This window comes from Macaca mulatta, chromosome 19 (genome assembly GCF_049350105.2).
Source record: "Macaca mulatta isolate MMU2019108-1 chromosome 19, T2T-MMU8v2.0, whole genome shotgun sequence".
Lineage (NCBI taxonomy): Eukaryota > Metazoa > Chordata > Mammalia > Primates > Cercopithecidae > Macaca > Macaca mulatta.
The window spans coordinates 60,682,540-60,708,945 of NC_133424.1; the positions used below are offsets into that span (position 1 = coordinate 60,682,540).

At 42.9% G+C, this 26,406-nt stretch overlaps 1 protein-coding gene across 50 annotated transcripts in view; it reads left to right on the forward strand.

The window, feature by feature from the left end:
* The window catches only part of LOC718594 (caspase recruitment domain-containing protein 8), a 90,460-nt gene that overhangs the window by 48,021 nt on the left and 16,033 nt on the right, over positions 1-26,406 (forward strand). For 19 of the 50 annotated variants that reach the window (XR_013409966.1, XR_013409963.1, XR_013409964.1 and 16 more), the window contains 8 exons: positions 7,003-7,104; positions 9,731-9,871; positions 10,790-10,930; positions 13,151-13,191; positions 13,837-13,987; positions 14,621-14,850; positions 14,930-15,189; positions 20,255-20,380. Coding sequence is in view for 21 of the 50 variants with exons in the window: in XM_077980649.1 (XP_077836775.1) it covers positions 7,046-7,104; positions 9,731-9,871; positions 10,790-10,930; positions 13,151-13,191; positions 13,837-13,987; positions 14,621-14,850; positions 14,930-15,189; positions 20,255-20,380 (1,149 nt within the window). In the remaining 29 variants the exon portion in view is untranslated. Of the gene's footprint in view, positions 1-7,002; positions 7,105-9,730; positions 9,959-10,789; positions 10,931-11,665; positions 11,915-13,150; positions 13,192-13,836; positions 13,988-14,620; positions 14,851-14,929; positions 15,190-20,254; positions 20,381-26,406 lie in introns of those variants that run through there. The other 31 variants (XR_013409979.1, XR_013409980.1, XR_013409988.1 and 28 more) reach the window with 9 other exon arrangements.

The window sequence follows — 26,406 nt, forward strand, 5'->3', positions numbered from 1 at the left end:
GTTTCTAAATACTATTTTGAATACAAGGGAGCCAAGGATCTGTGGAGAAGTGGTTACTTCTAGGGCTGGGGCAGGGAATATACAAGATAACATTGGAATAAATTGTGACGCCAGAACGTGAAGAAATATTCCAAAAAGGCTGGGGCATGTTGACTGAACACAGAAGACAAACATGCATGACCTCAACCTAATCATGAGAAAACATCAAAGAAATCCAAATTGATAAACATTCTGTAAAATAATTGACCATGCTCAGCGAAAGTGTCACAATCACAAAAGACAAGGAAAAAATAAGAAATTGTCGCAGACTGGAGGAATCTAAGGACAGATAACAACTAAGTGCAATGTGAGATCCTCAATTAGATCTTGGAGAAGAAAGCGGACATTCAGACAAATGTAGACAAAATTCTAATAAGGTCCGCACATTAGGTAATGGTAGGATATGCCAACATCAATTTCCTTGTTAGATAATTGTATTACATATACTATTATGTGTATAATTATTATATTACAATTACATATACAGCTGTATATAATATATAATACAATAAATGTATATGTATGATTATATATGATATAAATGTACATATACAATTATTTTATATATAACAACTATTATATAAATACAATTATATATAGCTAACATTAGGATAAGGTGGTTGAGGATTTATACGAATCTTTGCTATTTTTTCATGTTTAAAATTATTTCAACATAAAAAAATTATATGGGTCATGTTTTTTGTACAGTTTAATTCTAGGCACCATAGTTTCTATTTTAATGGGTGTATTTTCTTCTTTTATGAAATTGGGATAGTCTGTTATATTAAAAGGCTTTTCATTTTTGTATATTAAGATTTTTCTGGCCGGGCACGGTAACTCATGCCTGTAATCCCAGCACTTGGGAACCCGAAGCAGGCAAATCACCTGTCAGGAGTTCGAGACCAGCATGTCCAACATGGTGAAACCCCATCTCTACTAAAAATACAAGAAAAATCAGCCAGACTTGGTGGCACATATTTGCAATCCCAGCTACTTGGGAGGCTGAGGAGCAGAATCACTAGAACCCAGGAAGCAGAGGTTGCAGTGAGCCAAGATTGCACCACTGCACTCTGGCCTGAGCAACAGAGGGAGACTCCGTCTCAAAAGAAAAAAAAAAAAGATTCTTTCTCTAACTTACTGGTTTATCTTACTTTTGTAGCTTATTTCAGGTGATTTGTTGTGTTTGTCTATAGAGTAAAATAACATGTCTAGTGAGTTATAGTTTAATGTCCTTCCATTCAATCACCGTATTTCAAGTTTATTCCAATATTTTGGAATAAGCTTCCAATATTTTAACTTAAATAGGGAAGGTCATACTTGGTATTTTCCTGACCTCAGCTGGAATGATTTCATAGCGTCCACATGAAGCATAAGGATAGCCTTTGGCCTGAGAGAGACGTATTATGCCGAGAATGTGTGTAATCCTTTTTACTGAGGAATTGTGGGTGGAGTTTTTTTCCCCCCAAGAATGATTGTTAATTTTGGTCCATCATTTTCCTTTGATTGTTCTTTATCTCAAACAAACAAACCAACAAACAAAACAAAACGTCCTGGTCTTCTCACCTATTTTCTTGTAGTACCTTTAAGCGATGCTCCGGTAATATCTTTTTCTTAATTATTATGGAATGCATGGGACAGTTCCATGTCTGATTATATGCAGAACGTGCTTTCTACAAGTGAGTTTTTGTAGTATTTCTGTACTCTGTCACACTAGGCCATTTCTCTATCTTCAAGGATCTCCCATCCACCCCTGCCTCTACCACATCTATCCGCTGCTCAGCCTCCATTCCAACTGCCCAGATCTCACAGCTCTTGTATTCAGACTCTACAGATAAATCACCGAGTATGAGACTTTACTCACAGGAAGTTCCTCTTCTGGCCCTTCCTGACTTCTTTATGTTTTCTCACTCTGCACTTCCTCCCTGTTCCTCTGCCATGCTCCACCCTGACTTCACAGTTTTGTCTGCTAGCGAGAAACACTTGGATTTGTGAATTATATCTGTCTCCTCGTTATTCTGAAAACGGAGTTTGCATGGACTTTTCCATTCACCTTATTGCTTTCATCGATACTCAGTAATAGACGAGATAAACTGTTACTTCCCATTGCCTTGTTCGTTTCAGAAGTACCAGGTAGAATTTTACCAACAAGGCTTCATACATATTCCCAGTAATTGTTGAGTGATTTAATTGTATATTGTCTTGCTATTACTTTGATCATATATCACATTATTTCTCATTTTTGAATACCTGGACTTATATAAATTTTATGTAATTCATGTTTATATTTATCCAAGTTCTCAGAAACTATAACTGCTGAAATTGATCATAACTCTCCTAATACAGGTGTAATTAAAGTGAGAGATGCTTTTTGGCTCATGAAAAAAAAGGCTGTAGATCAAGTCTCAGTAACTTCTAGTTAATCCTATAGAAAGTTAGCCAAAATAATGTATAGCTTCTTTAAATTCTTCTAAGGAAAAAACTCCATTTTGTTTCTTGAAATGAGGTATTGCTTTGTCACCCAGACTGGAATACAGTGACACTTTCACAGCTCACTGTGACCTTAAACTCCTGGGCTCAAGGGATCCTCTCACTTCAGCCTCCCGAGTGGCTGGGACTACAGGCGCAAACCACTGTGCCTGGCTTCATGAGAAAAAAATTAAATATATAATGGTACTAGGTAAAATAATACTAAATAAGAAATCATTTGAATGCATACTATATTAACTCTGGAATAACAATACTTAAATAAAAGAAAAGTGTTTGTTATAGCAAAGGGAAGCTTGTAGTTCAGAGGATAGCTAAATTAAATTTGTTGCAGGCTGTGAGAAACATAACAATTAAACATAAATACATGAAATATGTAGATTTTTATATTTTTATTGAAAATTGCATAGAAATATTTGGTTTGTCTAGTTGGAACGTGTGAGTGATTATTATGCATATAAATAAATATTCAGTTATTGCTGATAAATTCATTGGTGGTAAAATAAAACATTTGTATAGGGTTTTGGAAGTCAAATCTTTAAAATCACTTCTCTGAATTCCCATTAGATGATTATTGCTACCAACAAAATTCTAGTAGGTAAACACAACCACCTTCTAAGAACTTAGAACTCTCAGGCTGGGCACGATGGCTCATGTCTGTAATCCTAGGACTTTGGGAGGCCGAGGCAGGCAGATCACCTGAGGTTGGGAGTTCAAAACCAGCCTGAGCAACATGGAGAAACCCTGTCTCAACTAAAAATACAAAATTAGCAGGGTGTGGTGGGACATGCCTGTAATCCCAGCTACTCGGAAGGCTGAGACAGGAGAATTGCTTGAACCTGAGATCGTGCCATTGCACTCCAGCCTAGCAACAAGAGAAAAACTCCGTCCAAAAAAAAAAAAAAGAACTTAGAACTCTCCAATATTAAATGGCCAGTTGCCTCAGAATAAAAACAAACCAAACTATTTCAACCAAGGTGAACTCTGAATAATTAATTCAATTGTTTCACTTTCTTCTTAAAGAAGTTGTGAAGAACTTTAAAATGACATGACTGTAGAACAATAGTGAGATGCAAAGAACAAAAACCACCACATAAGAAATTGTGAATTTCATTGAGCAGCTTTACTGTTCGTCTTAATATGGTGCTAATTGGAGTTGGTTTTGCATTGCTCAGTAGCAGAGATAGAATTATGGTTTGTTATATGTGGTGATATAATATACAAATATACCCTCTCTAGCTTTGTCTACTGATATAATTAGGTGCATTGTGACTCCAGCAGCAACTGCCTGATGTATCTGCCTAGAATTCATGTTTTGATCTGTAAATCTCTAATAGTAATTGTGAAGAGCTCAACTCAGTATGGAAACTGATCCGGTCACATATTTTTCTTCAGCCTCTTAAATAAACTGCAAAGAGTCTGAGGTCACACTATGCTGGACACACTGTAATTGCACAAACAAAATTGTAGGGCTTTATTCCAAGGTGGTATTAAGACTTGATCTATGGATAAGATCAACTTGTGGGTGATTCAAAGGTGCCCCCACTAGTTTCCTGCAACCAGAAATTGTAAACCTACTTGTGTGTTTAAAGATGCTTGAAACAATATTGCAGAGAGAGGATGGTGAGACAGTGGAGTGCTGTATGATCCTGAGTGTTAAACACAATTTGATTTATTAAAATTAAGTTGCATTCCTAGGATACAAATAGTTTGTTTTAAAAAGTAGGCATAGTATTACCCTATTTTGTTTGTTTGTTTGTTTGTTTTGTTTTGAAGACAGAGTCTCTCTCTGTCACCCAGGCTGGAGTGCAGAGGCACGATCTCAGCTCACTGCAACCTCTGCCTCCTGGGTTCAAGCAATTCTCCTAGCTCCGCCTCCGGAGTAGCTGGGATTACAGGCGTGTGCCACCACGCCCAGCTAATTTTTGTATTTTTAGTAGAGATGGGTTTCGCCATGCTGACCAGGCAAGTCTGGAACTCCTGGGCTCAGGTAATTCACCTGCCTCAGCCTCCCAACGTCCTGGGATTACAGGCGTGAGCCGCCACGCCCAGGCACCCTATTTTAATATATTTAATAAAACCAAATAGTCAAAAAGTTAAGATGGATTATTTGTGGGCGTTTGGATTTTGAGTGATTTGTAATTCACTAATTTTCTTTTCTGTTATCCAAAGTGTCTACAATGCTATTAATAATATGTATTATTACTACTATATAAAAATCTTCAAAAATTACAATAAGATATCACTTTACATGTACTAGAATGGCCATTTTTAAAAGGCCTATAATAACAATTATAGATGAGGATATGGAGAAGCTGGCACCCTCCTACACTGCTGGTGGGAATGGAAATTGGTGCTTTGGAAAACAGTCTGGCAGTTCCTTGAAGGTTAAACGCAGAGTTACCATATGACCCAGCAACTCCACTCCTAAGTATGCACCCAAGAGAATGAAATAATCTGTCCACACGGAAATTTGTACCTGAATATTCACAGCAGCATTTTTCATAACAGCCCCAAAGTGGAACTCACCCAAATGTCTATCGTCTGCTGAATGGATAGAGAATATGTGGTGTCTCCATACAGTGGAATATTATTCAGCCATGAAAACAAAGGAGGTTCTGTTATGTGGTATAACACGGATGGACCTTGAAAACATTATGCAAAGTGAAAGGATCCATCACAAAGGACAATATATTGTTTGATGCCTGTCTTAGTCACTTTGGGCTTCTTTAACAAAAGGATCATAGACTATGTGACTTAAACAACAGGATTTATTTCTCACAGTTCTGGAGGCTGGGAAGCCCAAGATCAAGGCACTGGTACATTCAGTGACTGGAGAGAACCTGCTTCCTCGTTCATAGATGGCTGACTTCTTTTTTTTTTTTTTTTTTTAGACGGAGTCTCGCTCTGCCACCCAGGCTGGAGTGCAGTGGCCGGATCTCAGCTCACTGCAAGCTCCGCCTCCCGGGTTCACGCCATTCTCCTGCCTCAGCCTCCCAAGTAGCTGGGACTACAGGCGCCTGCCACCTCGCCCGGCTAGTTTTTTTTTGTATTTTTTAGTAGAGACGGGGTTTCACCGTGTCAGCCAGGATGGTCTCGATCTCCTGACCTCGTGATCCGCCCGTCTCGGCCTCCCAAAGTGCTGGGATTACAGGCTTGAGCCACCGCGCCCGGCCGATGGCTGACTTCTTTTTTTTTTTTTTTTTTTTTTTTTGAGATGGAGTCTCATTCTGTCACCCAGGCTGGAGTGCAGTCGCGTGATCTCGGTTCACTGCAAGCTCCGCCTACTGGGTTCACGCCATTCTCCTGCCTCAGCCTCCAGAGTAGCAGGGACTACAGGCGCCCGCCACCACTCCTGGCTAATTTTTTGTATTTTTAGTAGAGACGGGGTTTCACCCTGTTAGTCAGGATGGTCTCGATCTCCTGACCTTGTGATCTGCCCGCCTCGGCCTCCCAAAGTGCTGGGATTACATGCATGAGCCACCGTGCCCGGCCAGACAGCTGACTTCTTGCTCTGCTCTCCCATGGTAGAAAGAGGGAGGGAGGTCTCTGGGGTCTCTTTTCTAAGGGCATTGAGACCATTCATGAGGATTCCACCCTCATGACCTCATCACCTCCCGAAGGCCCCATCTCCTCGTATCCTCACATTTGGAGTTAGGATTTCAACACAGGAACTTGAGGGTGGACACATACATTCAGTCCATAACAACTCCTGTTAAATCAAATGTCCAGAATGAGTAAACCTGTGGAGACAGAAGGTGGATTCGTGGGTGCCTGTGGCTGGGTGTGCGTGCATGTGGGGAATGGGGAGTGCTGCTTAGTGAGTTTCTTTTTGAGGTGATGACGCTGTCCTAAAACTGATTGTGGTGGTTTTAGTTACATAGTTACAACTTTGTAACTATGCTATATACGACACTGAATTGTATAGTTTATTGTGTGGTTTGTGAATCGTGTGGTTGGTGAACTATATATCCATAAAGCCATTATTTTAAAAATCTAATCTTTAAAAAATGTCATAGCAGAACTGGTGAAGGTAATGGGTCAGACAACGGTTCCTAAACCCAAGCATTTTAAAGAAATCTAGGTGACGATTTAGGCAAGAGAAACCATTAGAGTTGTACGAGAGAGAATGGAAGGCAAGGAAAATAATCACACTTTTGCCTCTGTCAGGTTGGAATCTCTAAAAGTTACTATTCTACATGGCTTAACTTGCAGATGCAGGGCTACATCAAAAATAAAAGAATTTGAAAAATCCATACTCCCATTTCATTACGCAAAAAAAAAAAAAGTTTCTATTTTGCAGCTCACCTGTTTCGGCCTCTGTTCTAAGCACCTACCGCTGCTAGGAGCAATTCCACTGATGCATCTCTTTTGAATGAGCAATAAGTGCTTTTGTCAACCTTTTAGAGACACGGAAGCTAAGATTTATCTGACGGTTCTTCCCATGTACCTAAATACAACCTCTTTTAATTTTTTCAGGGTGAAAAAGATACAGTAAAGAGATAAATACAACATTTGACAGATGGACAAAAAGGAGTGTCATGAAGAGAGTAGCAGCAGTGATGAAGAGCTGTGGAGACGGTGAGTGACTTTGCGCTCTGTGCGGGTTCCTGATGGCTGATTCTTCTGCATCTCGTTATAGTTCATGAGATACAGAGCACCATGGATGTTTTCTGGAAGAAAGGTTCTGCTCACATTGTATTCACTCATTCATCTCTGTATGAATGAAGGGGAAAACCCCAGGGGCACCCAGGTGTACTTTTTTTGTTTTGGTTTTTGAAACGGAGTCTCCCTCTGTCACCCTGGAGTGCAGTGGCATAGTCTCAACTCATGGCAACCTCTGCATCTCCAGTTCAAGCGATTCCCCTGCTTCATCCTCCCCAGTAGCTGGGACTACGGGTGTGCACCACCACGCCCATCTAATTTTTGTATTTTTAGTAGAGACAGGGTTTTACCATGTTGGCCAGGATGATCTTGATCTCTTGACCTCTTGATCTGCCCACCTCGGCCTCCCAAAGTGCTGGGATTACAGGTGTGAGCCACCACACCCGGCCCAGGTGTACTTTTTAGACCTCTCTCCTTCCCTGATTTTCACCATGGCTGCTTCATACCTGAGCAAAAGCGAGTCTAGGGCTGTTCTTCCAGCTCTTTCCTTGATGCATGGACCTATGGCCTTGACCATGCTCTTGACAATGCCACAGCATGGCACCCAGATCAGAGCAGAACCATGCAGCCTGACTTACTAAGCCCTCCCGCTGTGCGTTTCAGTGGCTCCTCATCAGCCCGCGGCTTATCTCTCATTTGTAGAAAACGAATGCACTGTTTTACATGGTCTTGGAACTCAAAACAAATTAATCTGACCAAATATTTCCATGTATGCAATTCAGATACTGCTGTAGAATGAATGTTTGTGTTCCTCCAATATTCGTATGTTGAAATCCTAACTTCCAATATGATGTTATTAGGAGATGGGGCCTTTGAGAGGTGTCAGGTGATAAAGGAGAGCCCTCATGAATGGAATTAGTTCCCTCATGAAGGAGACCCTGGAGAGCTCCTTTCTCTTTCCCCATGCTTGGACAGAACAAGAAGTCTGCCCTCTATGAATCAGGAGCAGACACCGAGTCTACCAGCACTTTGATCCTGGACGTTCCAGCATCCAGAGCTGTGACAAATGCATTTACATTGTTTACAACCTTCTCAGTCCATGCTTTTTAAAAAGAGCAGCCTTGGCCGGGCATGGTGGCTCTCGCCTGTAATCCCAGCACTTTGGGAGTTGGAGGCGGGCAGATCTCCTGAGGTCAGGAGTTCGAGACCAGCCTGGCCAACATGGTGAAACCCCATCTCTACTAAAAATGCACAAATTAGCCGGGCATGGTGGCAGGCACTTGTAATCACAGCTACTCGGGAGGCTGAGGCAGGAGAATCGCTTGAACCTGGGAGGTGGAAGTTGCAGTGAGCCAAGATCACGCCATCACACTCCAGCCTGGGCGACAACAGTGAAACTCAAAAAGAAAAAAGAAAAAAAAAGTCTGAAATGAGTGAGACATGCTCTGGCATGCATAAAAGACCACGGACTAGGATGAATTGTTTGCTTTGGGAACCCAGTGTTTCCTAGGTCTTGTGCTAAGTAATTTTAGCCTTCTATGATTAATCACCACAAGGATTTGTGATGAGAGTACTGTATCCTTATTTTACAAGTTAGAAAGCTGATACTCGGAGAGGTTAAGCAACAATTTTGACAGGTCTGTCACTGCTGAGTGATGTCTGTGAAAGGCACTGAATGCAGATTTCTCTGGTGTCCATCATCCTTGACACGCTCGCCCTAAATAAAGAGATCCTACCTTCAAATAAGCTCAGTCCATCCAGGGTTGTGCAAACAACTTCATCAGGTTAACATTCCCTCCTGTTTAGGACCAACGAAGGATAGAAGAGTAGGGCCCTTCTTATGCTCCATAGTTTACAAAAACACGGTATCCTTTTAGAAGCCAGTAGTGGCCGGGCGCGGTGGCTCAAGTCTGTAATCCCAGCACTTTGGGAGGCCGAGACGGGCGGATCACGAGGTCAGGAGTTCGAGACCATCCTGGCGAACACGGTGAAACCCCGTCTCTACTAAAAATACAAAAAACTAGCCGGGCGAGGTGGCGGGTGCTTGTAGTCCCAGCTACTCGGGAGGCTGAGGCAGGAGAATGGCATAAAAACCCGGGAGGCAGAGCTTGCAGTGAGCTGAGATCCGGCCACTGCACTCCAGCCTGGGCGACACAGCGAGACTCCGTCTCAAAAAAAAAAAAAGAAAAAAAAGAAAAAAAAAAAAATAGAAGCCAGTAGTGAGCATCGCCAAGTGTGACAGACTGTGATGAACATCAGGGATTGAGAATCAAAGGAGGCATGCCTCCTGAGATAAGATCATTGTCTACTGTGTGGAAACAGAGTAGATGCAGTTAATTCAGTAAAAATGTGGAGGAATGGCATTTTATTATAGGATGGGCATCAAAGAAGGTATCTCTAAGAATAGGCATCTCTAAGGCTTCTCTAAGGATGGCATCTCTAAGAATAGTATCTCTAAGGATGGCATCTCTATGGATGTGCATGTCTAAGGGTGGACATCTCTAAGGATTGGACTACTTTTGCTACATCACAGTGAGAAGATTGTCCCACCATTGAGCTCCTCTGACATGCTCACATTCCAACTCCATTTGTGTTTTCCCAGGGACAATGGATCCAGTAGGAGTGTAGATGCATCAGAACTCGTAAGACAGCAGACAGTACTGGTTGACAATAGCATACAGAAACTGCGAGACACGAGAACTGGAATTTTTTCTCAGGCTGAAGCCTGTGTGACAGATGATATGTAAGGGACATCTGTTGGTTGGGGAAAAATGAAAGATTTGGAATTTTGCTGCACTGCTTCATGTACATTCATAAGAAGCAAAGACGTGTAGGTTATTTGCATAAAAATTAGTATATATGTTACTTTTCTTCTTTGTTATCATAAGTTTTTATTTCAAAAGAGTTTCTATCTCATAAGATGTAAGAAAAAGAGGTCGGGGCCGGGCGCGGTGGCTCACGCCTGTAATCCCTGCACTTTGGGAGGCCGAGACGGGCGGATCACGAGGTCAGGAGATCGAGACCATCCTGGCTAACACGGTGAAACCCCGTCTCTACTAAAATACAAAAAATTAGCCGGGCGTGGTGGCGGGCGCCTGTAGTCCCAGCTACTCCGGAGGCTGAGGCAGGAGAATGGCGCGAACCCGGGAGGCGGAGCTTGCAGTGAGCCGAGATGGTGCCACTGCACTCCAGCCTGGGCGACAGAGTGAAGACTCCGCCTCAAAAAAAAAAAAAAAAAGAAAAAGAGGTCGGGGCCCAGTGACTCACACCTATAATCCCAGCGCACTGAGAGGTGAGGGCAGGTGGATCACCTGAGGTCAAAAGTCAAACTGGGAATCTCGTACTTTCCCTAAAATTCTTAGCAAGGTTATATAGGTCAACAAGTATATTATGAAACCAAAGTTTGTGGCAAATGCTAGATGTTGAGAATTGATTGACATCTGCTTCCTAGGATGGAAAAAGCAGCATATAGTGGGAAATAGGCATCCAGTTAAATTTTACTTGATGAGAGGTGAGATGGAGTCGTGCAGGCCTGAGGAAAGACTTCCCTAAGATAAAATATGGGGTCTATGGCTATTAACATAAAATCTTCCTGCACAGCCCATGCTATCATCAGGCACCTACCTTATATTCATAGACAAATTCTGTTCTTGTTTTCCAGGGTATACAGGGAGTTACCCCCTGTTTCTCAGATGTGTGGTAGCATCTTACATTTTTTCGACGAAGATGACGAGACAGAGGCTGAGGCATTATGGTTCACTGCTTTTCCTAAGTATCAACCATCTGGGGAGGACATTCCCAGGTAAGAAAAGCTATTCTGGGCCGGGCATGGTGGCTCACGCCTGTAATCCCAGCACTTTGGGAGGCCGAGGCGGGCGGATCACAAGGTCAAGAGACCGAGACCATCCTGGCTAACACGGTGAAACCTCGTCTCTATTAAAAATACAAAAAATTAGCCGGGCGTGGTGGCGGGCACCTGTAGTCCCAGCGACTCAGGAGGCTGAGGCAGGAGAATGGCGTGAACCCAGGAGGCAGAGCTTGCAGTGAGCCAAGATCGTGCCACTGCACTCCAGCCTGGGCGACAGAGCGAGACTCCGTCTCAAAAAAAAAAAAAAAAAAAGAAAAGCTATTCCGTTGGAAAACTATTGGACGCTGTGTCCCAGTATCACAGAGGAATATGAGAATGAGAAGAATTTGGGTGTTTTTCATCAAACTCAGGGGAGAATGAATGAGCTTATGCAATACTAGCAATGAATCCAGAAATTTTTGAGGCAAACCTTGGGCAAGGACATTTTCTTCCATGGAGGTGTCTAGAGAACCTATACACAAAAAGGCAATGAGCAATGCAATCAAAGGCCAGTGGGTTATTGGTTGAACTGTTACCCAATGCCTAAAACCAACCTAATTCTCTAGGAAACTGGCTGATGATGAGGCTGAAGACCGCAGTGGAGTCCTGAGATTTAACACCAGGGAGGGGAGAATGGATCTATTTGTAGGGTATGCCAGTTTCCAAGGGTTGAATATCCCATTGTGGCAGGTTTCAAACTACCAACGTGAAGCCCCTGATGAGGGAGTTGGGAGGACATGTGCAGAAGTCGCTCATCCTACTTTCACCACACAGATACAATAGACATAAATAACCTCAAGGGCATAGACTGCTGGACAGTGTAGAAAAATGACTGGAAATTGGTATGTTTTCATATGTATTACTTTTGTTTTTAATATGATTGATTTAAATGCTAGCTTGTATCGTTTAATTTAGACTAATGGTTGTGTGGAACAACTTGGTTGCAAAGTCCCTGAAAATGGAACCGTCGGCTCTCATGATCTGGGATGCGCTGTCTGCATTTCTGCGCTGGCTTCCTCCCACCTTCTAAACCCCTCCTCAGCAGGCAGTCTCCAGCATGCACATGCGCCAGGAGAGAGAGTATAAAATGGCATGTTTACTCTTGCTGCTTTGCCTGTAGCTACCCGAATCCACAGCAAAATGTGTAGCCGCAAACAGCAACCAGTCTTAGGATGTCAGGCCAAGGGTCTCTCCATGCTTGACTTGCCTACACAACCCTTCTGAGAAAAGCTCTGTAAAGCCTTTCTCTTCATCCCGCTTCTCCAGGTACCTTCTCTTTTTAAACCTAATCCACGTGTCAGTTTTTCTGGTGGTCTCTTTCACGTTGAAATAAACAGACGCCTCGAGGAATAGATCAAAGGCAGAGAATTTGATGGAGTTGGTTGCCTTCCTCCAGAAGGGATCGCCTGTGTTAGGGCAGATTTCTCTCCAGGGGCCTGACGCACCACTGGCTCACGCTGTAGATCATGGAGCCCATGTTGGCTAATATTGGAATCACCTGTGAGTCTTTGAAAGCCCCGATGCTTTGGTGCCACCTCCAGACTTCTGATTCAATTGGTGTGGGCTGTGACCTGGGTATTGGGTGGTTTTTAAAGCTTCCCAGGTGTGGTCAAGTTTGGAATTAACTTGGAATATAAATGCATGCATTTTGTGCATTGGTGAATTACTGCTTCAGTCTTTGATTCCAACATCATATGATACCAATTGGAGCAATCAATTTAAGCCAGAGAAGCTAGCTGTGTCCACGTTGAACATGAGCACAGGACAAAGAGAAGAGGGAGAGATGCCAAGATATATTTGGCTCTAGGGAGCAGCTTAGCTCCATTATTTATAAATCTGGATAAAGATATCTTCATTCAAAATATCTTCTATTTTTTGATAGTCTAGATCCGTCCTAAGAGAACTTTCTGTGATGACAGGAGTGTTCCATTCTCTGCTACACAGTGTTGTCGCCGTGAGTGACATGTAGGTGTTCGAGAAGTTGAAATGTGGATGGTGCCACTGAGAAACGAAAGTTTACCTAAGTGTAATTCATACAAATTTAAATACCACATCTGGGTAGTGGCTACTCTACTGGATGGTGCAGCTCTAGTTTTTAATAACATCGTCTTCATCTTCATCAACTAATTCTTGATATTTTTCATCTTTTTGTGACATGGGGATCCCAACCTCCAGTGTATCAGAACAGCAGGAATCTTCAGAGGGACAAGAATCAGGTAATGGACTAATAGGGAGAAGATTGAAGGGCATATGGATTGATGGAAATGTTCTGTTATTTTATGTGGAGAAGACAATTTAGAGTCTTTTGTGCAGTGAAGAGATCAGGAGTGATTTTCCTTACCTCGGCCACAGTGCACTGTGCAGTTTAAATGGGGACATGTAAGCCTCTCACCGCTGGGGCACGGAAATGCTCAGGGGAACCAGGGGATGGTCCTGGTGGCTGGGGACAGCAGCAGGGACTAGGAAGGATGCACGCTGTTTCACCTTGCAGAAAAGCTCGATCCTTTTCTGACCTGGACTTGCCTCACCAGCAGAAGCTGTCATCTGTTCTTTGGGGCCAGCAGAAACGTAGGTGCATTGGTTCCAGTCCTCAGCAAACGGTGCCTCCCACCAAAGCTGTCCAGCCTGGCTTCCCAGAGAGCCCTGTGGAATTTGGGGTATACTTTTAGTCACGACAGAGAATATTCTTGTGCCTTTCCTTGTCTGGATTCAAAGAAGCAGAACCGCATATTCCGGTCACTCTCTGTTCTTATTTGATATCTGTATCCCAACAGCATCTGTGTAATTCAGCCTCCAGGAGTCCTTCGGGCCATGCCTCTTCCAACTCTTTACCTCTTACATGTCTAGTATTTTCTTTTCAGGAGATATTTGCTCAGAAGAGAATCAAATAGTTTCCTCTTATGCTGCTAAACTCGGTTCTGAGGTTGAACAAGATTACACAAATCATCAGTTTCTGGGGCCTGAAGGAAATGTGGATGTTGAGTTGATTGATAAGAGCACAAACACATACAGGTAAGAATGGAAGATGCTGATGATTTGAAAACCGCTTTGATATAAAGGAAGTGTGTAGGCCGGGTGTGATGACTCAGCACTTTGGGAGGCCGAGGAGGGCGGATCACGAGCTCAGGAGTTCAATACCAGCATGGCCAACATGATGAAACGCTGTCTCTACTAAAAATACAAAAATAGCCAGGCGTGGTGGCACCCGCCTATAGTCCCAGCTAATTAGGAGGGTGAGAAAGGAAAATCGCTTGAACCCAGGAGTCAGAGGTTGCAGTGAGATGAGACCTCACCACTGCACTGCAGCCTAGGTGACAGAGCGAGAATTCATCTCAAAAATAATTAAATAAATATAAAAATAAAAATGGAAGTGTATCGGCTCCATCCCTTATGATAGCTAAAATTTCATCAATAATATGTTTATTCCATGTGCTGCGAAATTGATATTTTAATGTCAACATATACAGAATGCAGAAAATTGGGGCCCAGAGAGGTTAATGAACTCCCCAGCGTTTTCTAATGTAGTGAAAGTCGCAGATGGGTCCTGAACTTGCCTCACTTCAAATCCCACCTCCCTCTGCACATCGCTGCTTAAATCCAGTTCCTGGGGTTCTCCCGTCATGACATCACTCTGGCTCCTTTCAGCCTTCGGTTCCCCACTGCTGGCTGGTATCTGTGGTCGGCCACCGGCCTCGGCTTCGTGGTAAGGGATGCGGTCACGGTGACGATTGGGTTTGGTTCCTGGAGTCAGCACCTGGCCCTGGACCTGCAGCACCATGAACAGTGGCTGGCGGCCGGCCCCTTGTTTGCTTTCACTGCAGAGCCAGAGGAGGCTGTGGCCGAAATCCACCTCCCCCACTTCATCTCCCTCCAAGGTAATGCGGGGTGAGCGGAGGCTGTGGGGGCTGCCGGGGCGCGTGCTGTCTCACTGCTGTTGCGGTTCTCCTGCGGCAGGTGAGGTGGACGTCTCCTGGTTCCTCGTGGCCCATTTTAAGGATGAAGGGATGGTCCTGGAGCAGCCAAGCCGGGTGGAGCCTTTCTATGCTGTCCTGGACAACCCCAGCTTCTCCCTGATGGGCATCCTGCTGCGGATCGCCAGGGGGACGCGTCTCTCCATCCCCATCACCTCCAACACGTTGCTCTATTTTCACCCCCATCCCGAAGACATTAAGTTCCACTTGTACCTTGTCCCCAGCGACGCCTTGCTGACGAAGGTAAGCTGAGCGATTTAGGAGACCAGAGAAGATGACAATGATATTTCCAGGTTATCCCCTCGGCCCCTCCAGTGGAACAGAAAGGGCAAGGCACAGTTTTCATGGAGAGAACATGGATCACTCTCCCCGAGGGTCACCTATAGGTGCTGAATATTGAGCCACATGCAACAATCCCCATAGAAATTCAGGTCTACTGAGAAGGGACCTTCCTCTTCTGGCTCTCAAGGAGGAGATGGTTAGAAGAAGTAATAGCAGAGATTCTCTCACCAAATTTTATTTTATTTTATTTTGTTTCTGAGACAGGGTCTTGCTCTGTCACCCAAGCTGGAATGCAGTGGCACAATCTCAGCTCACTACAACCTCCGCCTCCTGGGTTCAAGCAGTTCTCCTGTCTCAACCTCCCGAGTAGCTAGAATTACAGGCAGGCGCCACGACGCCCAGCTAATTTTTTGTATTTTTAGTCGGGACAGGTTTCACTATATGGGCCAGACTGGTCTTGAACTCCTGCGACCTTAAGTGATCCTCCTGCCTCAGCCTCCCAAAATGCTGAGATTACAGTCACAAGCCACCGTGCCCGGCCTCTCACCAAATTTTAGACGGATAATATCTGAATGACAGTCTCACACTTGCTCACATCTCTAGGGTAACTCCTTCCTTTCGGTGGCATCTCCCTCTAGCGCATTTACAAAAGGCTGATGGTCCCACACCCTCTCTTAGGTTAGGGATGGAGCGGATGTGCTGCTTTCTGCAGCTCCATAGCTGCTGTGTTTCCGAATAAAATGCTACTTCTGCGCCTCCAGCCTTGGTGCGAAGATTATGCCAGGAAGATTTCATTAAACTTTACTGTCCTGGCGCCTACCATCTTTGCATCCCAAGCACAAGAGGCGAGAGCATGCCTGGCTGTATTTAAGGTGGTAATTCTGGGTAATTTAAATACAAGAGAAAATTGGCTGTGCGCGACGGCTCTCGCCTGTAATCCCAGCACTTTGGGAGGCCCAGGTGGGAGGATCACCTGAGGTCAGGAGTTTGAGACCAGCCTGGCCAACATGGCGAAACCCCACCTCTACTAAAAATACAAAAATTAGTTGGGCGTGGTGGCGTCTGTGGTTGGCAGGGTTTTTTTAAGCAGTTTGAAAATATGACTCCATTCTCTTCTGGTTTGTAAGGTTCCTGCTGAGATGTCTACCGTTAATTGAACGGAGTTTCCTTTCTAGGTGACTAGATGCTTTTCTGTTTCTGATTTTCGGATATTTCCCTTCACTTGGTGTTAGACAGTCTGATGGCTCCATATCGTGGTGAAGTTCATGTTGCAGGGTATTTTACTGGTGATGATTTGGGCCTCCTGTATTCAGACCTTTCAATATCTTGCTAGGCTAGGAAAATGTTTGCCAATTATTTTCTTAGATTCTAAATTTTTCCCTTTTTCTTCTCCCTTGGAAATACTGATGATTCATAAGTTTCATTGCTTTATGTAGCCCCATACTTCTTTTTTATTTATTATTTTATTTTAGTCTGACTGGGTTAATTAAAAAGACTTCGGGTTCTCTCCTCTGCTTGGTCTAGTCTATGATTAAAGCTTTCCACTGTATTTTGTAATTTTTTCAATGAATCTTTCATCTCTAGATGTTAATTTTTTTAAGATATCTGTCTCCTTGGTAAATCTCTAGTTCACATCCTGAATGAATTTTCAGATATGTTTGTATTGGCTTTCAGATTTATCTTGCATCTCTTCTTGAGCTTCTTTAAGTTCAATCTTTTGAATTATTTATCTGGCACTTTACAAATTTCATTTTGATTAGGATCCATTGGTAGAGAATTGCTGTGTTCCTCTGGGGGTGTCATAACACCTTGATCTTTTTTTTTTTTTTTTTTTTTTTTTTTGAGACGGAGCCTCGCTCTGTCGCCCAGGCTGGAGTGCAGTGGCCAGATTTCAGCTCACTGCAAGCTCCGCCTCCCGGGTTTACACCATTCTCCTGCCTCAGCCTCCCGTGTAGCTGGGACTACAGGCACCTGCCACCTCACCCGACTAGTTTTTTTGTATTTTTTTAGTAGAGACGGGGTTTCACTGTGTTAGCCAGAATGGTCTCAATCTCCTGACCTGGTGATCCACCCGTCTTGGCCTCCCAAAGTGCTGGGATTACAGGCTTGAGCCACCGCACCCAGCCCACCCTGATCTTTCATACATCCATTACTGTAATGCTGTGTCCCCACCCAAATCTCATTTTGAATTGTAGCTCCCATGATTCCCACGTGTTGTGGGAGGTGATTGAATAATGAGGGCAGGTTTTTCCTGTGCTGTTCTCGTGATAGCAAATAAGTCTCACGAGATCTGATGGTTTTATTTATTTATTTTATTTTATTTTATTTTTTTTTTTGAGACAGAGTCTTGCTCTGTCACCCAGCCTGGAGTGCAGTGGCCGGATCTCAGCTCACTGCAAGCTCCGCCTCCCGGGTTTACACCATTCTCTTGCCTCAGCCTCCTGTGTAGCTGGGACTACAGGCGCCCGCCACCTCGCCCAGCTAGTTTTTTTTGTATTTTTTTTTTTTTGAGACAGAGTCTTGCTCTGTCGCCCAGGCTGGGGTGCAGTGGCCGGATCTCAGCTCACTGCAAGCTCCGCCTCCCGGGTTTAGACCATTCTCCTGCCTCAGCCTCCCGAGTAGCTGGGACTACAGGTGCCCGCCACCTCGCCCGGCTAGTTTTTTGTATTTTTTAGTAGAGATGGGGTTTCACCATGTTAGCCAGGATGGTCTCGATCTCCTGACCTCGTGATCCGCCCGTCTCGGCCTCCCAAAGTGCTGGGATTACAGGCTTGAGCCACCGCGCCCGGCCTTTTTTTGTATTTTTTTAGTAGAGACGGGGTTTCACCGTGTTAGCCAGGCTGGTCTTGATCTCCTGACCTTGTGATCCACCCGTCTCAGCCTCCCAAAGTGCTGGGATTACAGGCTTGAGCCACTGCGCCCGGCCGATCCGATGGTTTTATAAAGGGGAGTTTCCTGCAAAGGATCTCTCTTGCCTGCTGCCATGTAAGATGTGACTTTGCTCCTCCTTTGCCTTCCACCATGATTGTGAGACCTCCCCAGCCACGTGGAACTGTGAGTCAATTCAATTTCTTTCATTTGTGAATTACCCAGTCTTGGGCAGTCCTTTATAGCAGCGTGAGAACGCACTAATACATGTATTCAACAAATATTTATTGTGTACTTTATATATTCCAGGTGCTATTTTAGGGGATGGGGATGCATCAGTGAAGAAATACTGAAAAACATGACAACCTAAGATGTTACATGGAATGTTCATGCTATGGGAAAAATATATGTGTGTATAGTAAAACTCTAAAAAATAAAGAATGCTGTTCTATTCTTTGAAAATAAGTACAGCAGTATGTCTCTCAACGTCTGCAGAAATCGGTCCATAAAGATAACCTTGCCAATATTATAGTGAAATCTTTGGTTCTTATACTTCCAATCTGTTGTTGTTATCATTTACATTGAATATATCGGTTCATTTAAAATAATCATTTATCAGAGATGGCAGGATACATCATGTCTTTCCTCCGTCAGTTTCTTTTTATCCTTCTGGAGCTGGTTCTCTTTGTAGGCATATGTGTGATGCCTCCTGGATAGGTCTCCACATCCCTTCTTTGCTTCATCCCCATCATGATTTCATCTCTTTGCTCAATACAACTTGAATTTTTTTCTTTTATTTAATCTTCCAGGCCCAGTTTAAGTTTCAGCTTTGCCCATCCTTTCTTCATCAATATCACTGATATTTTTAAATTAATGTAATATGCACATAATATATTGCTCCATAATTTTCAGAGTGGACACGCCCATGTATCCAGCACCAGAACAAGATACAGAACATCTCCAACTTCTCTGAGGCCCCCTTGAACCCTCTCCCAGTCATTACCCCAAGGGTGTCTAACAGCTGGACTAGTAATGCCACCTACTGTCAATTGCTTTTAGTTTAAATTCTTGCTCGTTAATTCCATAAAGTCTCTATTGAGTTGCACCTGAGACTTCTGAAAGGTTTTCTTATTGTTTGAATTCCATTCTATGTCTTTGCTGGCAGCTCAGATAGTTCTGAGGTCTTACCTTCTGCTCCAGCTGCTGGGCCTCTCAGAGGGGACCTCACTCTTCTGTATCTGCTCCCCGGTGCTCAGGTGGCCAAGCATCTCACAGCAGCCGTGTGATGGAGAGAAGTGACATCTCTACCCTCACCCATCAGAGACGTGTTCACAGACACAGCCGAGCTACCAGTCCTCGGCTGAGGCACCAAAAGGAAGTCCCTTTGTCCCTGGGTTTTATAAGTCCCCTGGCCAAACTCTCCACAGTGTAAAAATAAAATCAAACTGTACAGGAGTTTATGATAAGTTTACCATTCACAAGAAACCCTTTGGCTCTGAGATGTCCATCAGCAAAATGTTAATACCATGTCTATTTTGCATAGAGGCATGTTTACATCTATCTAGTTTATCACTCTACCATCTATCTGTATATTTATCTCTGTGTGTGCTTCTGGGTGTTGGCTCCATGGATGTGTCCACTGTGAAAATTATGGAGCAATAAATTATTTGCCTATTTTATTAATTAAAAAAGTAATCTATCAATCATCTCTTTTTTTTTTTTTTTTTTTTTTTTTTTTGAGATGGAGTCTTACTCTGTCACCCAGGCTGGAGTGCAGTGGCGAGATCTCAGCTCACTGCAACCTCTGCCTCCTGGGTTGAAGCGATTCTCCTACCTCAGCCTCCCAAGTAGTTGGGATTACAGACGTGCGTCGCCATGCCCAGCTCATTTTTGTATTTTTAGAAGAGACAGAGTTTCACCATGTCGGCCAGGCTGATCTTGAACTCCTGACCTTAGGTGGCTCACCTGCCTCGGCCTCCCAAAGTGCCGGGATTACAGGTGTGAGCCACCACGCACAGCCCTATCCTCTCAATCTTTACATCAACTGAATCATATCCTACATGCTACTTAATACAATATATAGAAAACTTTTATGCCACTATTTGTGCTTATTTCTTTTTCTGTGTGCTTTCTAATGTTTCTCCCCCTTATTCCCCAGATGATAGATGATGAGGAAGAGCGCTTCTGTGGTGTGCGTCTACAGACTTCACCCCCAGTGGAACCCCTGACCTTTGGTGCCCATTATATTGTGTCTAATTCTGCTCATCTGGAAATAATACCCACGGTTGGTAGAATTCAAATCTAACACAGCAGATTTCAGAATGTTTTGTACTTTTGAAACAAATAGAAGAATTTTAGCAAAATGCAATTTTTTTCATTAATCATGAATGCAAAGTTTTTAAAAAATTGAAAATACAGGAAAACAGTCTTAATCAAATTAAATATTTCCAAAACCTTAACACAGGCAGAGGAAACATTTTAGCATTTGGGGTACTTCCATTGTGATTAAAAGTGTACACTTAGTTATCTGAATTGAAGTTTCCACTTCTCTGTTATGGTTCCCTGCAGGCCTGACATCTTGCCTAGCTAAGTCACTTAACAAATATTTGTTGAGATGTTTGAATGAAGAAATATAATATCTTGGCTGGGCTCAGTGGCTCATACCTGTAATCCAAGCACTTTGGGAGGCCGTGGCAGGCAGATCATGAGTCAAGAGTTCAAGACCAGCCTGACCAACATGGTGAAACCCCTTCTCTACTAAAATACACAAAAAATTAACCAGGTGTGGTGGTGCACACCTGTAATCCCAGCTACTCAGGAGGCTGAGGTAGGAGAATCACTTGAACCCAGGAGCTGGAGTTTGCAGTGAGCCGAGATAGTGCCACTGCACTCCAGCCTGGGCGAAAGAGTCGGACTCCATCTCAAAAACAAAAACATAAAATTAGAAAAGTAAAAGAAATATATTTTATATTATATGTTACATTTTTGTATTTGTTACTGGAGATTACTGTGTATTTCTGCACAATTGAAATTATTCCTACATATTATTTTAATAGGACATAATATGCCATGTAGCTAAAACCCTAGAGCTTTTAAAATCACTTCATTATTATTCAGCATAGTTGAGTTCCTTATAGTTTCTCATAACAAGTGCCCTGGCAATAAATATTTCAACATACAGTTTTGCATTTTTCATGTGCAGCTAGGGTGCCCGAAGAGAAATGACTGATTCAGAAAGAACTCACCAAGTTAAAGCCAGTGCATTTCCAAAGAGATTTTCAAAGATTTCTCACAATATAAGTTCTCAAGAATAAAGGACAAGATTATCCAACAAAATATCCATCTCTAGAATAAAGTATCAAAATTTAATTGTTTTCCAATTTGAATGGGAAAAAAATGCATCTCAGTCCATTTTATTTTTTGTTATTGTTGTTTCTTTACTTTTTTGAGACAGAGTCTCACTCTGTCTCCCAGGCTGGGTGCTCACAGCAACCTCCTCCTCCCTGGTTCAAGGGATGCTTGTGCCTCAACCTCCCAAGTTGCTGAGATTACAGGGGTGCGCCACCATGCCCAACTAATTTTTTGTATTTTTAGTAGAGATGGGGTTTCACCATGTTGCCCATGGCTGGTCTCAAACTCCTGACCTCAGGTGGGGCCCACCTGCCTCTGTAGACTCCACCTCTTGGGGCAGGGCATAGCTGAACAAAAGGCAGCAGAAACTTCTGCAGACTTAAATGACCCTGTCTGACAACTCTGAAGAGAACAGTGGTTCTCCCAGTGAGATGTTTCAGCTCTGCCTACTCAAGTGGGTCTCTGACCCCCATGTAGCCCAACTTGGAGACACCTCCCAGTAGGGGTTGACTGACACCTCATACAGCCAGGTGCCCCTCTGAGATGAAGCTTCCAGAGAAAGGATCAGGCAGCAATATTTGCTGTTCTGCAGCCTCCGCTGGTGATACCCAGGTAAACAGGGTCTGGAGTGGACCTCCAGCAAACTCCAACAGACCTGCAGCTGAGGGACCTGATTATTAGAAGGAAAGCTAACAAACAGAAAGGAATAGCATCAACATCAACAAAAAGGACATCCACACCAAAACCTCATCTGTAGGTTACCATCATCAAAGACCAAAGGTAGATAAAACCACAAAGATGGGGAGAAACCAGAGCAGAAAAGCTGAAAATTCTAAAAACCAGAGCGCCCCTTCTCCTCCAAAGGATCGCAGCTCCTCGCCAGCAATGAACAAAGCAGGACAGAAAATGAATTTGATGAGTTGACAGAAGTAGACTTCAGAAAGTCGGTAATAACAAACTTCTCCAAGCTAAAGGAGCATGTTCTAACCCATCGCAAGGAAGCTAAAAACCTTGAAAAAAGATTAGATGACTGGCTAACTAGAATAAACAGTGTAGAGAAGACCTTAAATGACCCGATGGAGCAGAAAACTATGGCACGAGAACTATGTGATGCATGCACAAGCTTCAGAAGCCAATTCAATCAAGTGGAAGAAAGGGTACCAGTGATTGAAGATCAAATGAATGAAATGAAGCAAGAAGTTTAGAGTAAAAAGAGTAAAAAGAAAAGAACAAAGCCTCTAAGAAATATGGCACTATGTGAAAAGACCAAATCTATGTCTGATTGGTGTACCTGAAAGTGAGAGGGAGAATAGAACCAAGTTGGAAAACACTCTGCAGAATATTATCCAGGAGAACTTCCCCAACCTAGAAAGGCAGACCAACATTCAAATTCAGGAAATACAGAGAATGCCATAAAGATACTCTTCGAAAAGAGCAACCCCAAGACACTTAATTGTCAGATTCACCAAGGTTGAAATGAAGGAAAAAATATTTAGGGCAGCCAGAGAGAAAGGTCGGGTTACCCACAAAGGGAAGCCTATCAGACTAACAGCAGGTCTCTCGGCAGAAACCCTACAAGCCAGAAGAGTGTGGGGGCCAATATTCAACATTCTTTTTTTTTTTTTTTTTTTTTTTTTGAGATGGAGTCTCGCTCTGTCACCCAGGCACCCAGGCTGGAGTGCAGTGGCCGGATCTCAGCTCACTGCAAGCTCCGCCTCCCGGGTTCACGCCATTCTCCTGCCTCAGCCTCCCGAGTAGCTGGGACTACAGGCGTCCGCCACCTCGCCCGGCTAGTTTTTTGTATTTTTTAGTAGAGACGGGATTTCACCGTGTTAACCAGGATGGTCTCGATCTCCTGACCTCATGATCTGCCTGTCTTGGCCTCCCAAAGTGCTGGGATTACAGGCTTGAGCCACCGCACCCGGCCTCAACATTCTTAAAGAAAAGAATTTTCAACCCAGAATTTCATATTCAACCAAACTAAGTTCATAAGTGAAGGAGAAATAAAATCCTTTACAGACATGCAAATGCTGAGAGATTTTATCACCACCAGGTCTGCATTACAAGAGCTCCTGAAAGAGGCACTAAACATGGAAAGGGACAACCAGTACGAGCCACTGCAAAAACATGCCAAATCGTAAAGACCATTGATGCGAGGAAAAAAGTGCATCAACTAACAGGCAAAATAACGAGCTAATATTATAATGACAGGATCAAATTCACACATAACAATATTAACTTTAAATGTAAATGGGCTAAATGCCCCAATTAAAAGACACAGACTGGCAAATTGGATAAAGAGTCAAGACTTATCATGTGCCGTATTCAGGAGACCCATCTCACATGCAGAGACACACATAGGCTCAAAATAAAGGGATTGAGGAAGATCTACCAAGCAAGTGGAAAGCAAAAAAAAAAGCAGGGGTTGCAATCCTAGTCTCTGATAAAACAGACTTTAAACCAACAAAGATCAAAAGAGACAAAGAAGGCCATTACATAATGTTAAAGGGATCAATTCAACAAGAATAACTAACTATCCTAAATATATATGCACCCAATACAGGAGCACCCAGATTCATAAAGCAAGTCCTGAGAGACCTAAAAAGAGACTTAGACTCCCACACAATAATAATGGGAGACTTTAATACCCCACCGTCAATATTAGACAGATCAATTAGACAGAAGTTTAATAAGGATATCCAGGACTTGAACTCAGCTCTGCACCAAGCAGACCTAATAGACATCTACAGAACTTTCCACCCCAAATCAACAGAATATACATTCTTCTCAGCACCACGTCGCACTTATTCCAAAATTGACCACATAGTTGCAAGTAAAGCACTCCTCAGAAAATATAAAAGAACAGAAATACAACAAACTGTCTCTCAGACCACAATGCAATCAAATTAGAACTCAGGATTAAGAAACTCACTCAAAACTGCACAACTACGTGGAAACTGAACAACGTGCTCCCGAGTGACTACTAGGTAAATAACGAAATGAAGGCAGAAATAATGATGTTCTTTGAAACCAGTGAGAACAAAGACATAGAATCTCTGGGACACATTTAAAGCAGTGTGTAGAGGGACATTTATAGCACTAAACGCCCAGAAGAGAAAGCAGGAAATATCTGAAATCGACACCCTCACATCACAATTAAAAGAACTAGAGAAGCAAGAGCAAACACATTCAAAAGCTAGCAGAAGGCAAGAAATAACTAAGATCAGAGCAGAACTGAAGGAGATAGAGACACAAAAATCCCTTCAAAAAATCAATGAATCCAGGAGCTGGATTTTGGAAAGATCAACAAAATTGACAGACTGCTAGTAAGACTAATAAAGAAGAAAAGAGAGAAGAATCAAGTAGATGCAATAAAAAATGATAAAGGAGATATCACCACTGATCCCATGGAAATACAACCATCAGAGAATACTATAAACACCTCTACACAAATAAACTAGAAGATCTAGAGGAAATGGAAAAATTCCTGGACACATACACCCTCCCAAGACTAAACCAGGAAGAAGTTGAATCACTGAATAGACCAATAGCAGGCTCTGAAATTGAGGCAATAATTAATAGTCTACCAACCAAAAAAAGTCCAGGACCAGACGGATTCACAGCCCAATTCTACCAGAAGTACAAAGAGGAGCCGATACCATTCCTTCTGAAACTATTCCAATCAATAGAAAAAGAGGGAATCCTCCCGAACTAATTTTATGAGGCCAGCATCATCCTGATACCAAAGCCTGGCAGAGACACACACACAAAAAAGAGAATTTTAGACCAATATCCCTGATGAACATCGATGCAAAAATCCTCAATAAAATACTGACAAACCGAATCCAGCAGCACATCAAAAAGCTTATCCACCAAGATCAAGTTGGCTTCATCCCTAGGATGCAAGGCTGGTTCAACATACGCAAATCAATAAACGTATTCCATCACATGAATAAAACAAATGACAAAAACCAAATGATTATCTCAATAGATGCAGAAAAGGCCTTCGACAAAATTCAACAATGCTTCATGCTAAAAACTCTCAATAAACTAGGTACTGATGGAACGTATCTCAAAATAATAAGAGCTATTTATGACAAACCCACAGCCAGTATCATACTGAATGGGAAAAAACTGGAAGCATTCTCTTTGAAAACTGGCACAAGACAGGGATGCCCTCTCTCACCACTCCTATTTAACATAGTGTTGGAAGTTCTGGCCAAGGCAATCAGGCATGAGAAAGAAATAAAGGATATTCAATTAGGAAAAGAGGAAGTCAAATTGTCCCTGTTTGCAGATGACATGATTGTATATTTAGAAAACCCCGTCGTCTCAGCCCTAAGTCTCCTTAAGCTGATAAGCAACTTCAGCAAAGTCTCAGGATGCAAACTTAATGTGCAAAAATCACAAGCATTCCTATACACCAGTAACAGACAAACAGATAGCCAAATCATGAATGAACTCCCATTCACAATTGCTTCAAAGAGAATAAAATACCTAGGAATCCAATTTACAAAGGATGTAAAGGACCTCTTCAAGGGGAACTACAAACCACTGCTCAATGAAATAAAAGAGGACACCAACAAATGGAAGAACATTCCATGCTCATGGATAGGAAGAATCAATATAGTGAAGATGGCCATACTGACCAAGGTAATTTATAGATTCAATGACATCCGCATCAAGCTACCCATGACTTTCTTCACAGAATTGGGAAAAACTACTTTAAAATTCATATGGAACCAAAAAAGAGCCCCATTGCCAAGACAATCCTAAGCCAAAAGAACAAAGCTGGAGGCATCATGCTACCTGACTTCAAACTATATTACAAGGCTATAGTAATCAAAACAGCATGGTACTGGTACCAAAACAGAGATATAGACCAATGGAACAGAACAGAGCCCTCAGAAATAATGCCACACATCTACAACCATCTGATCTTTGACAAACCTGACAAAA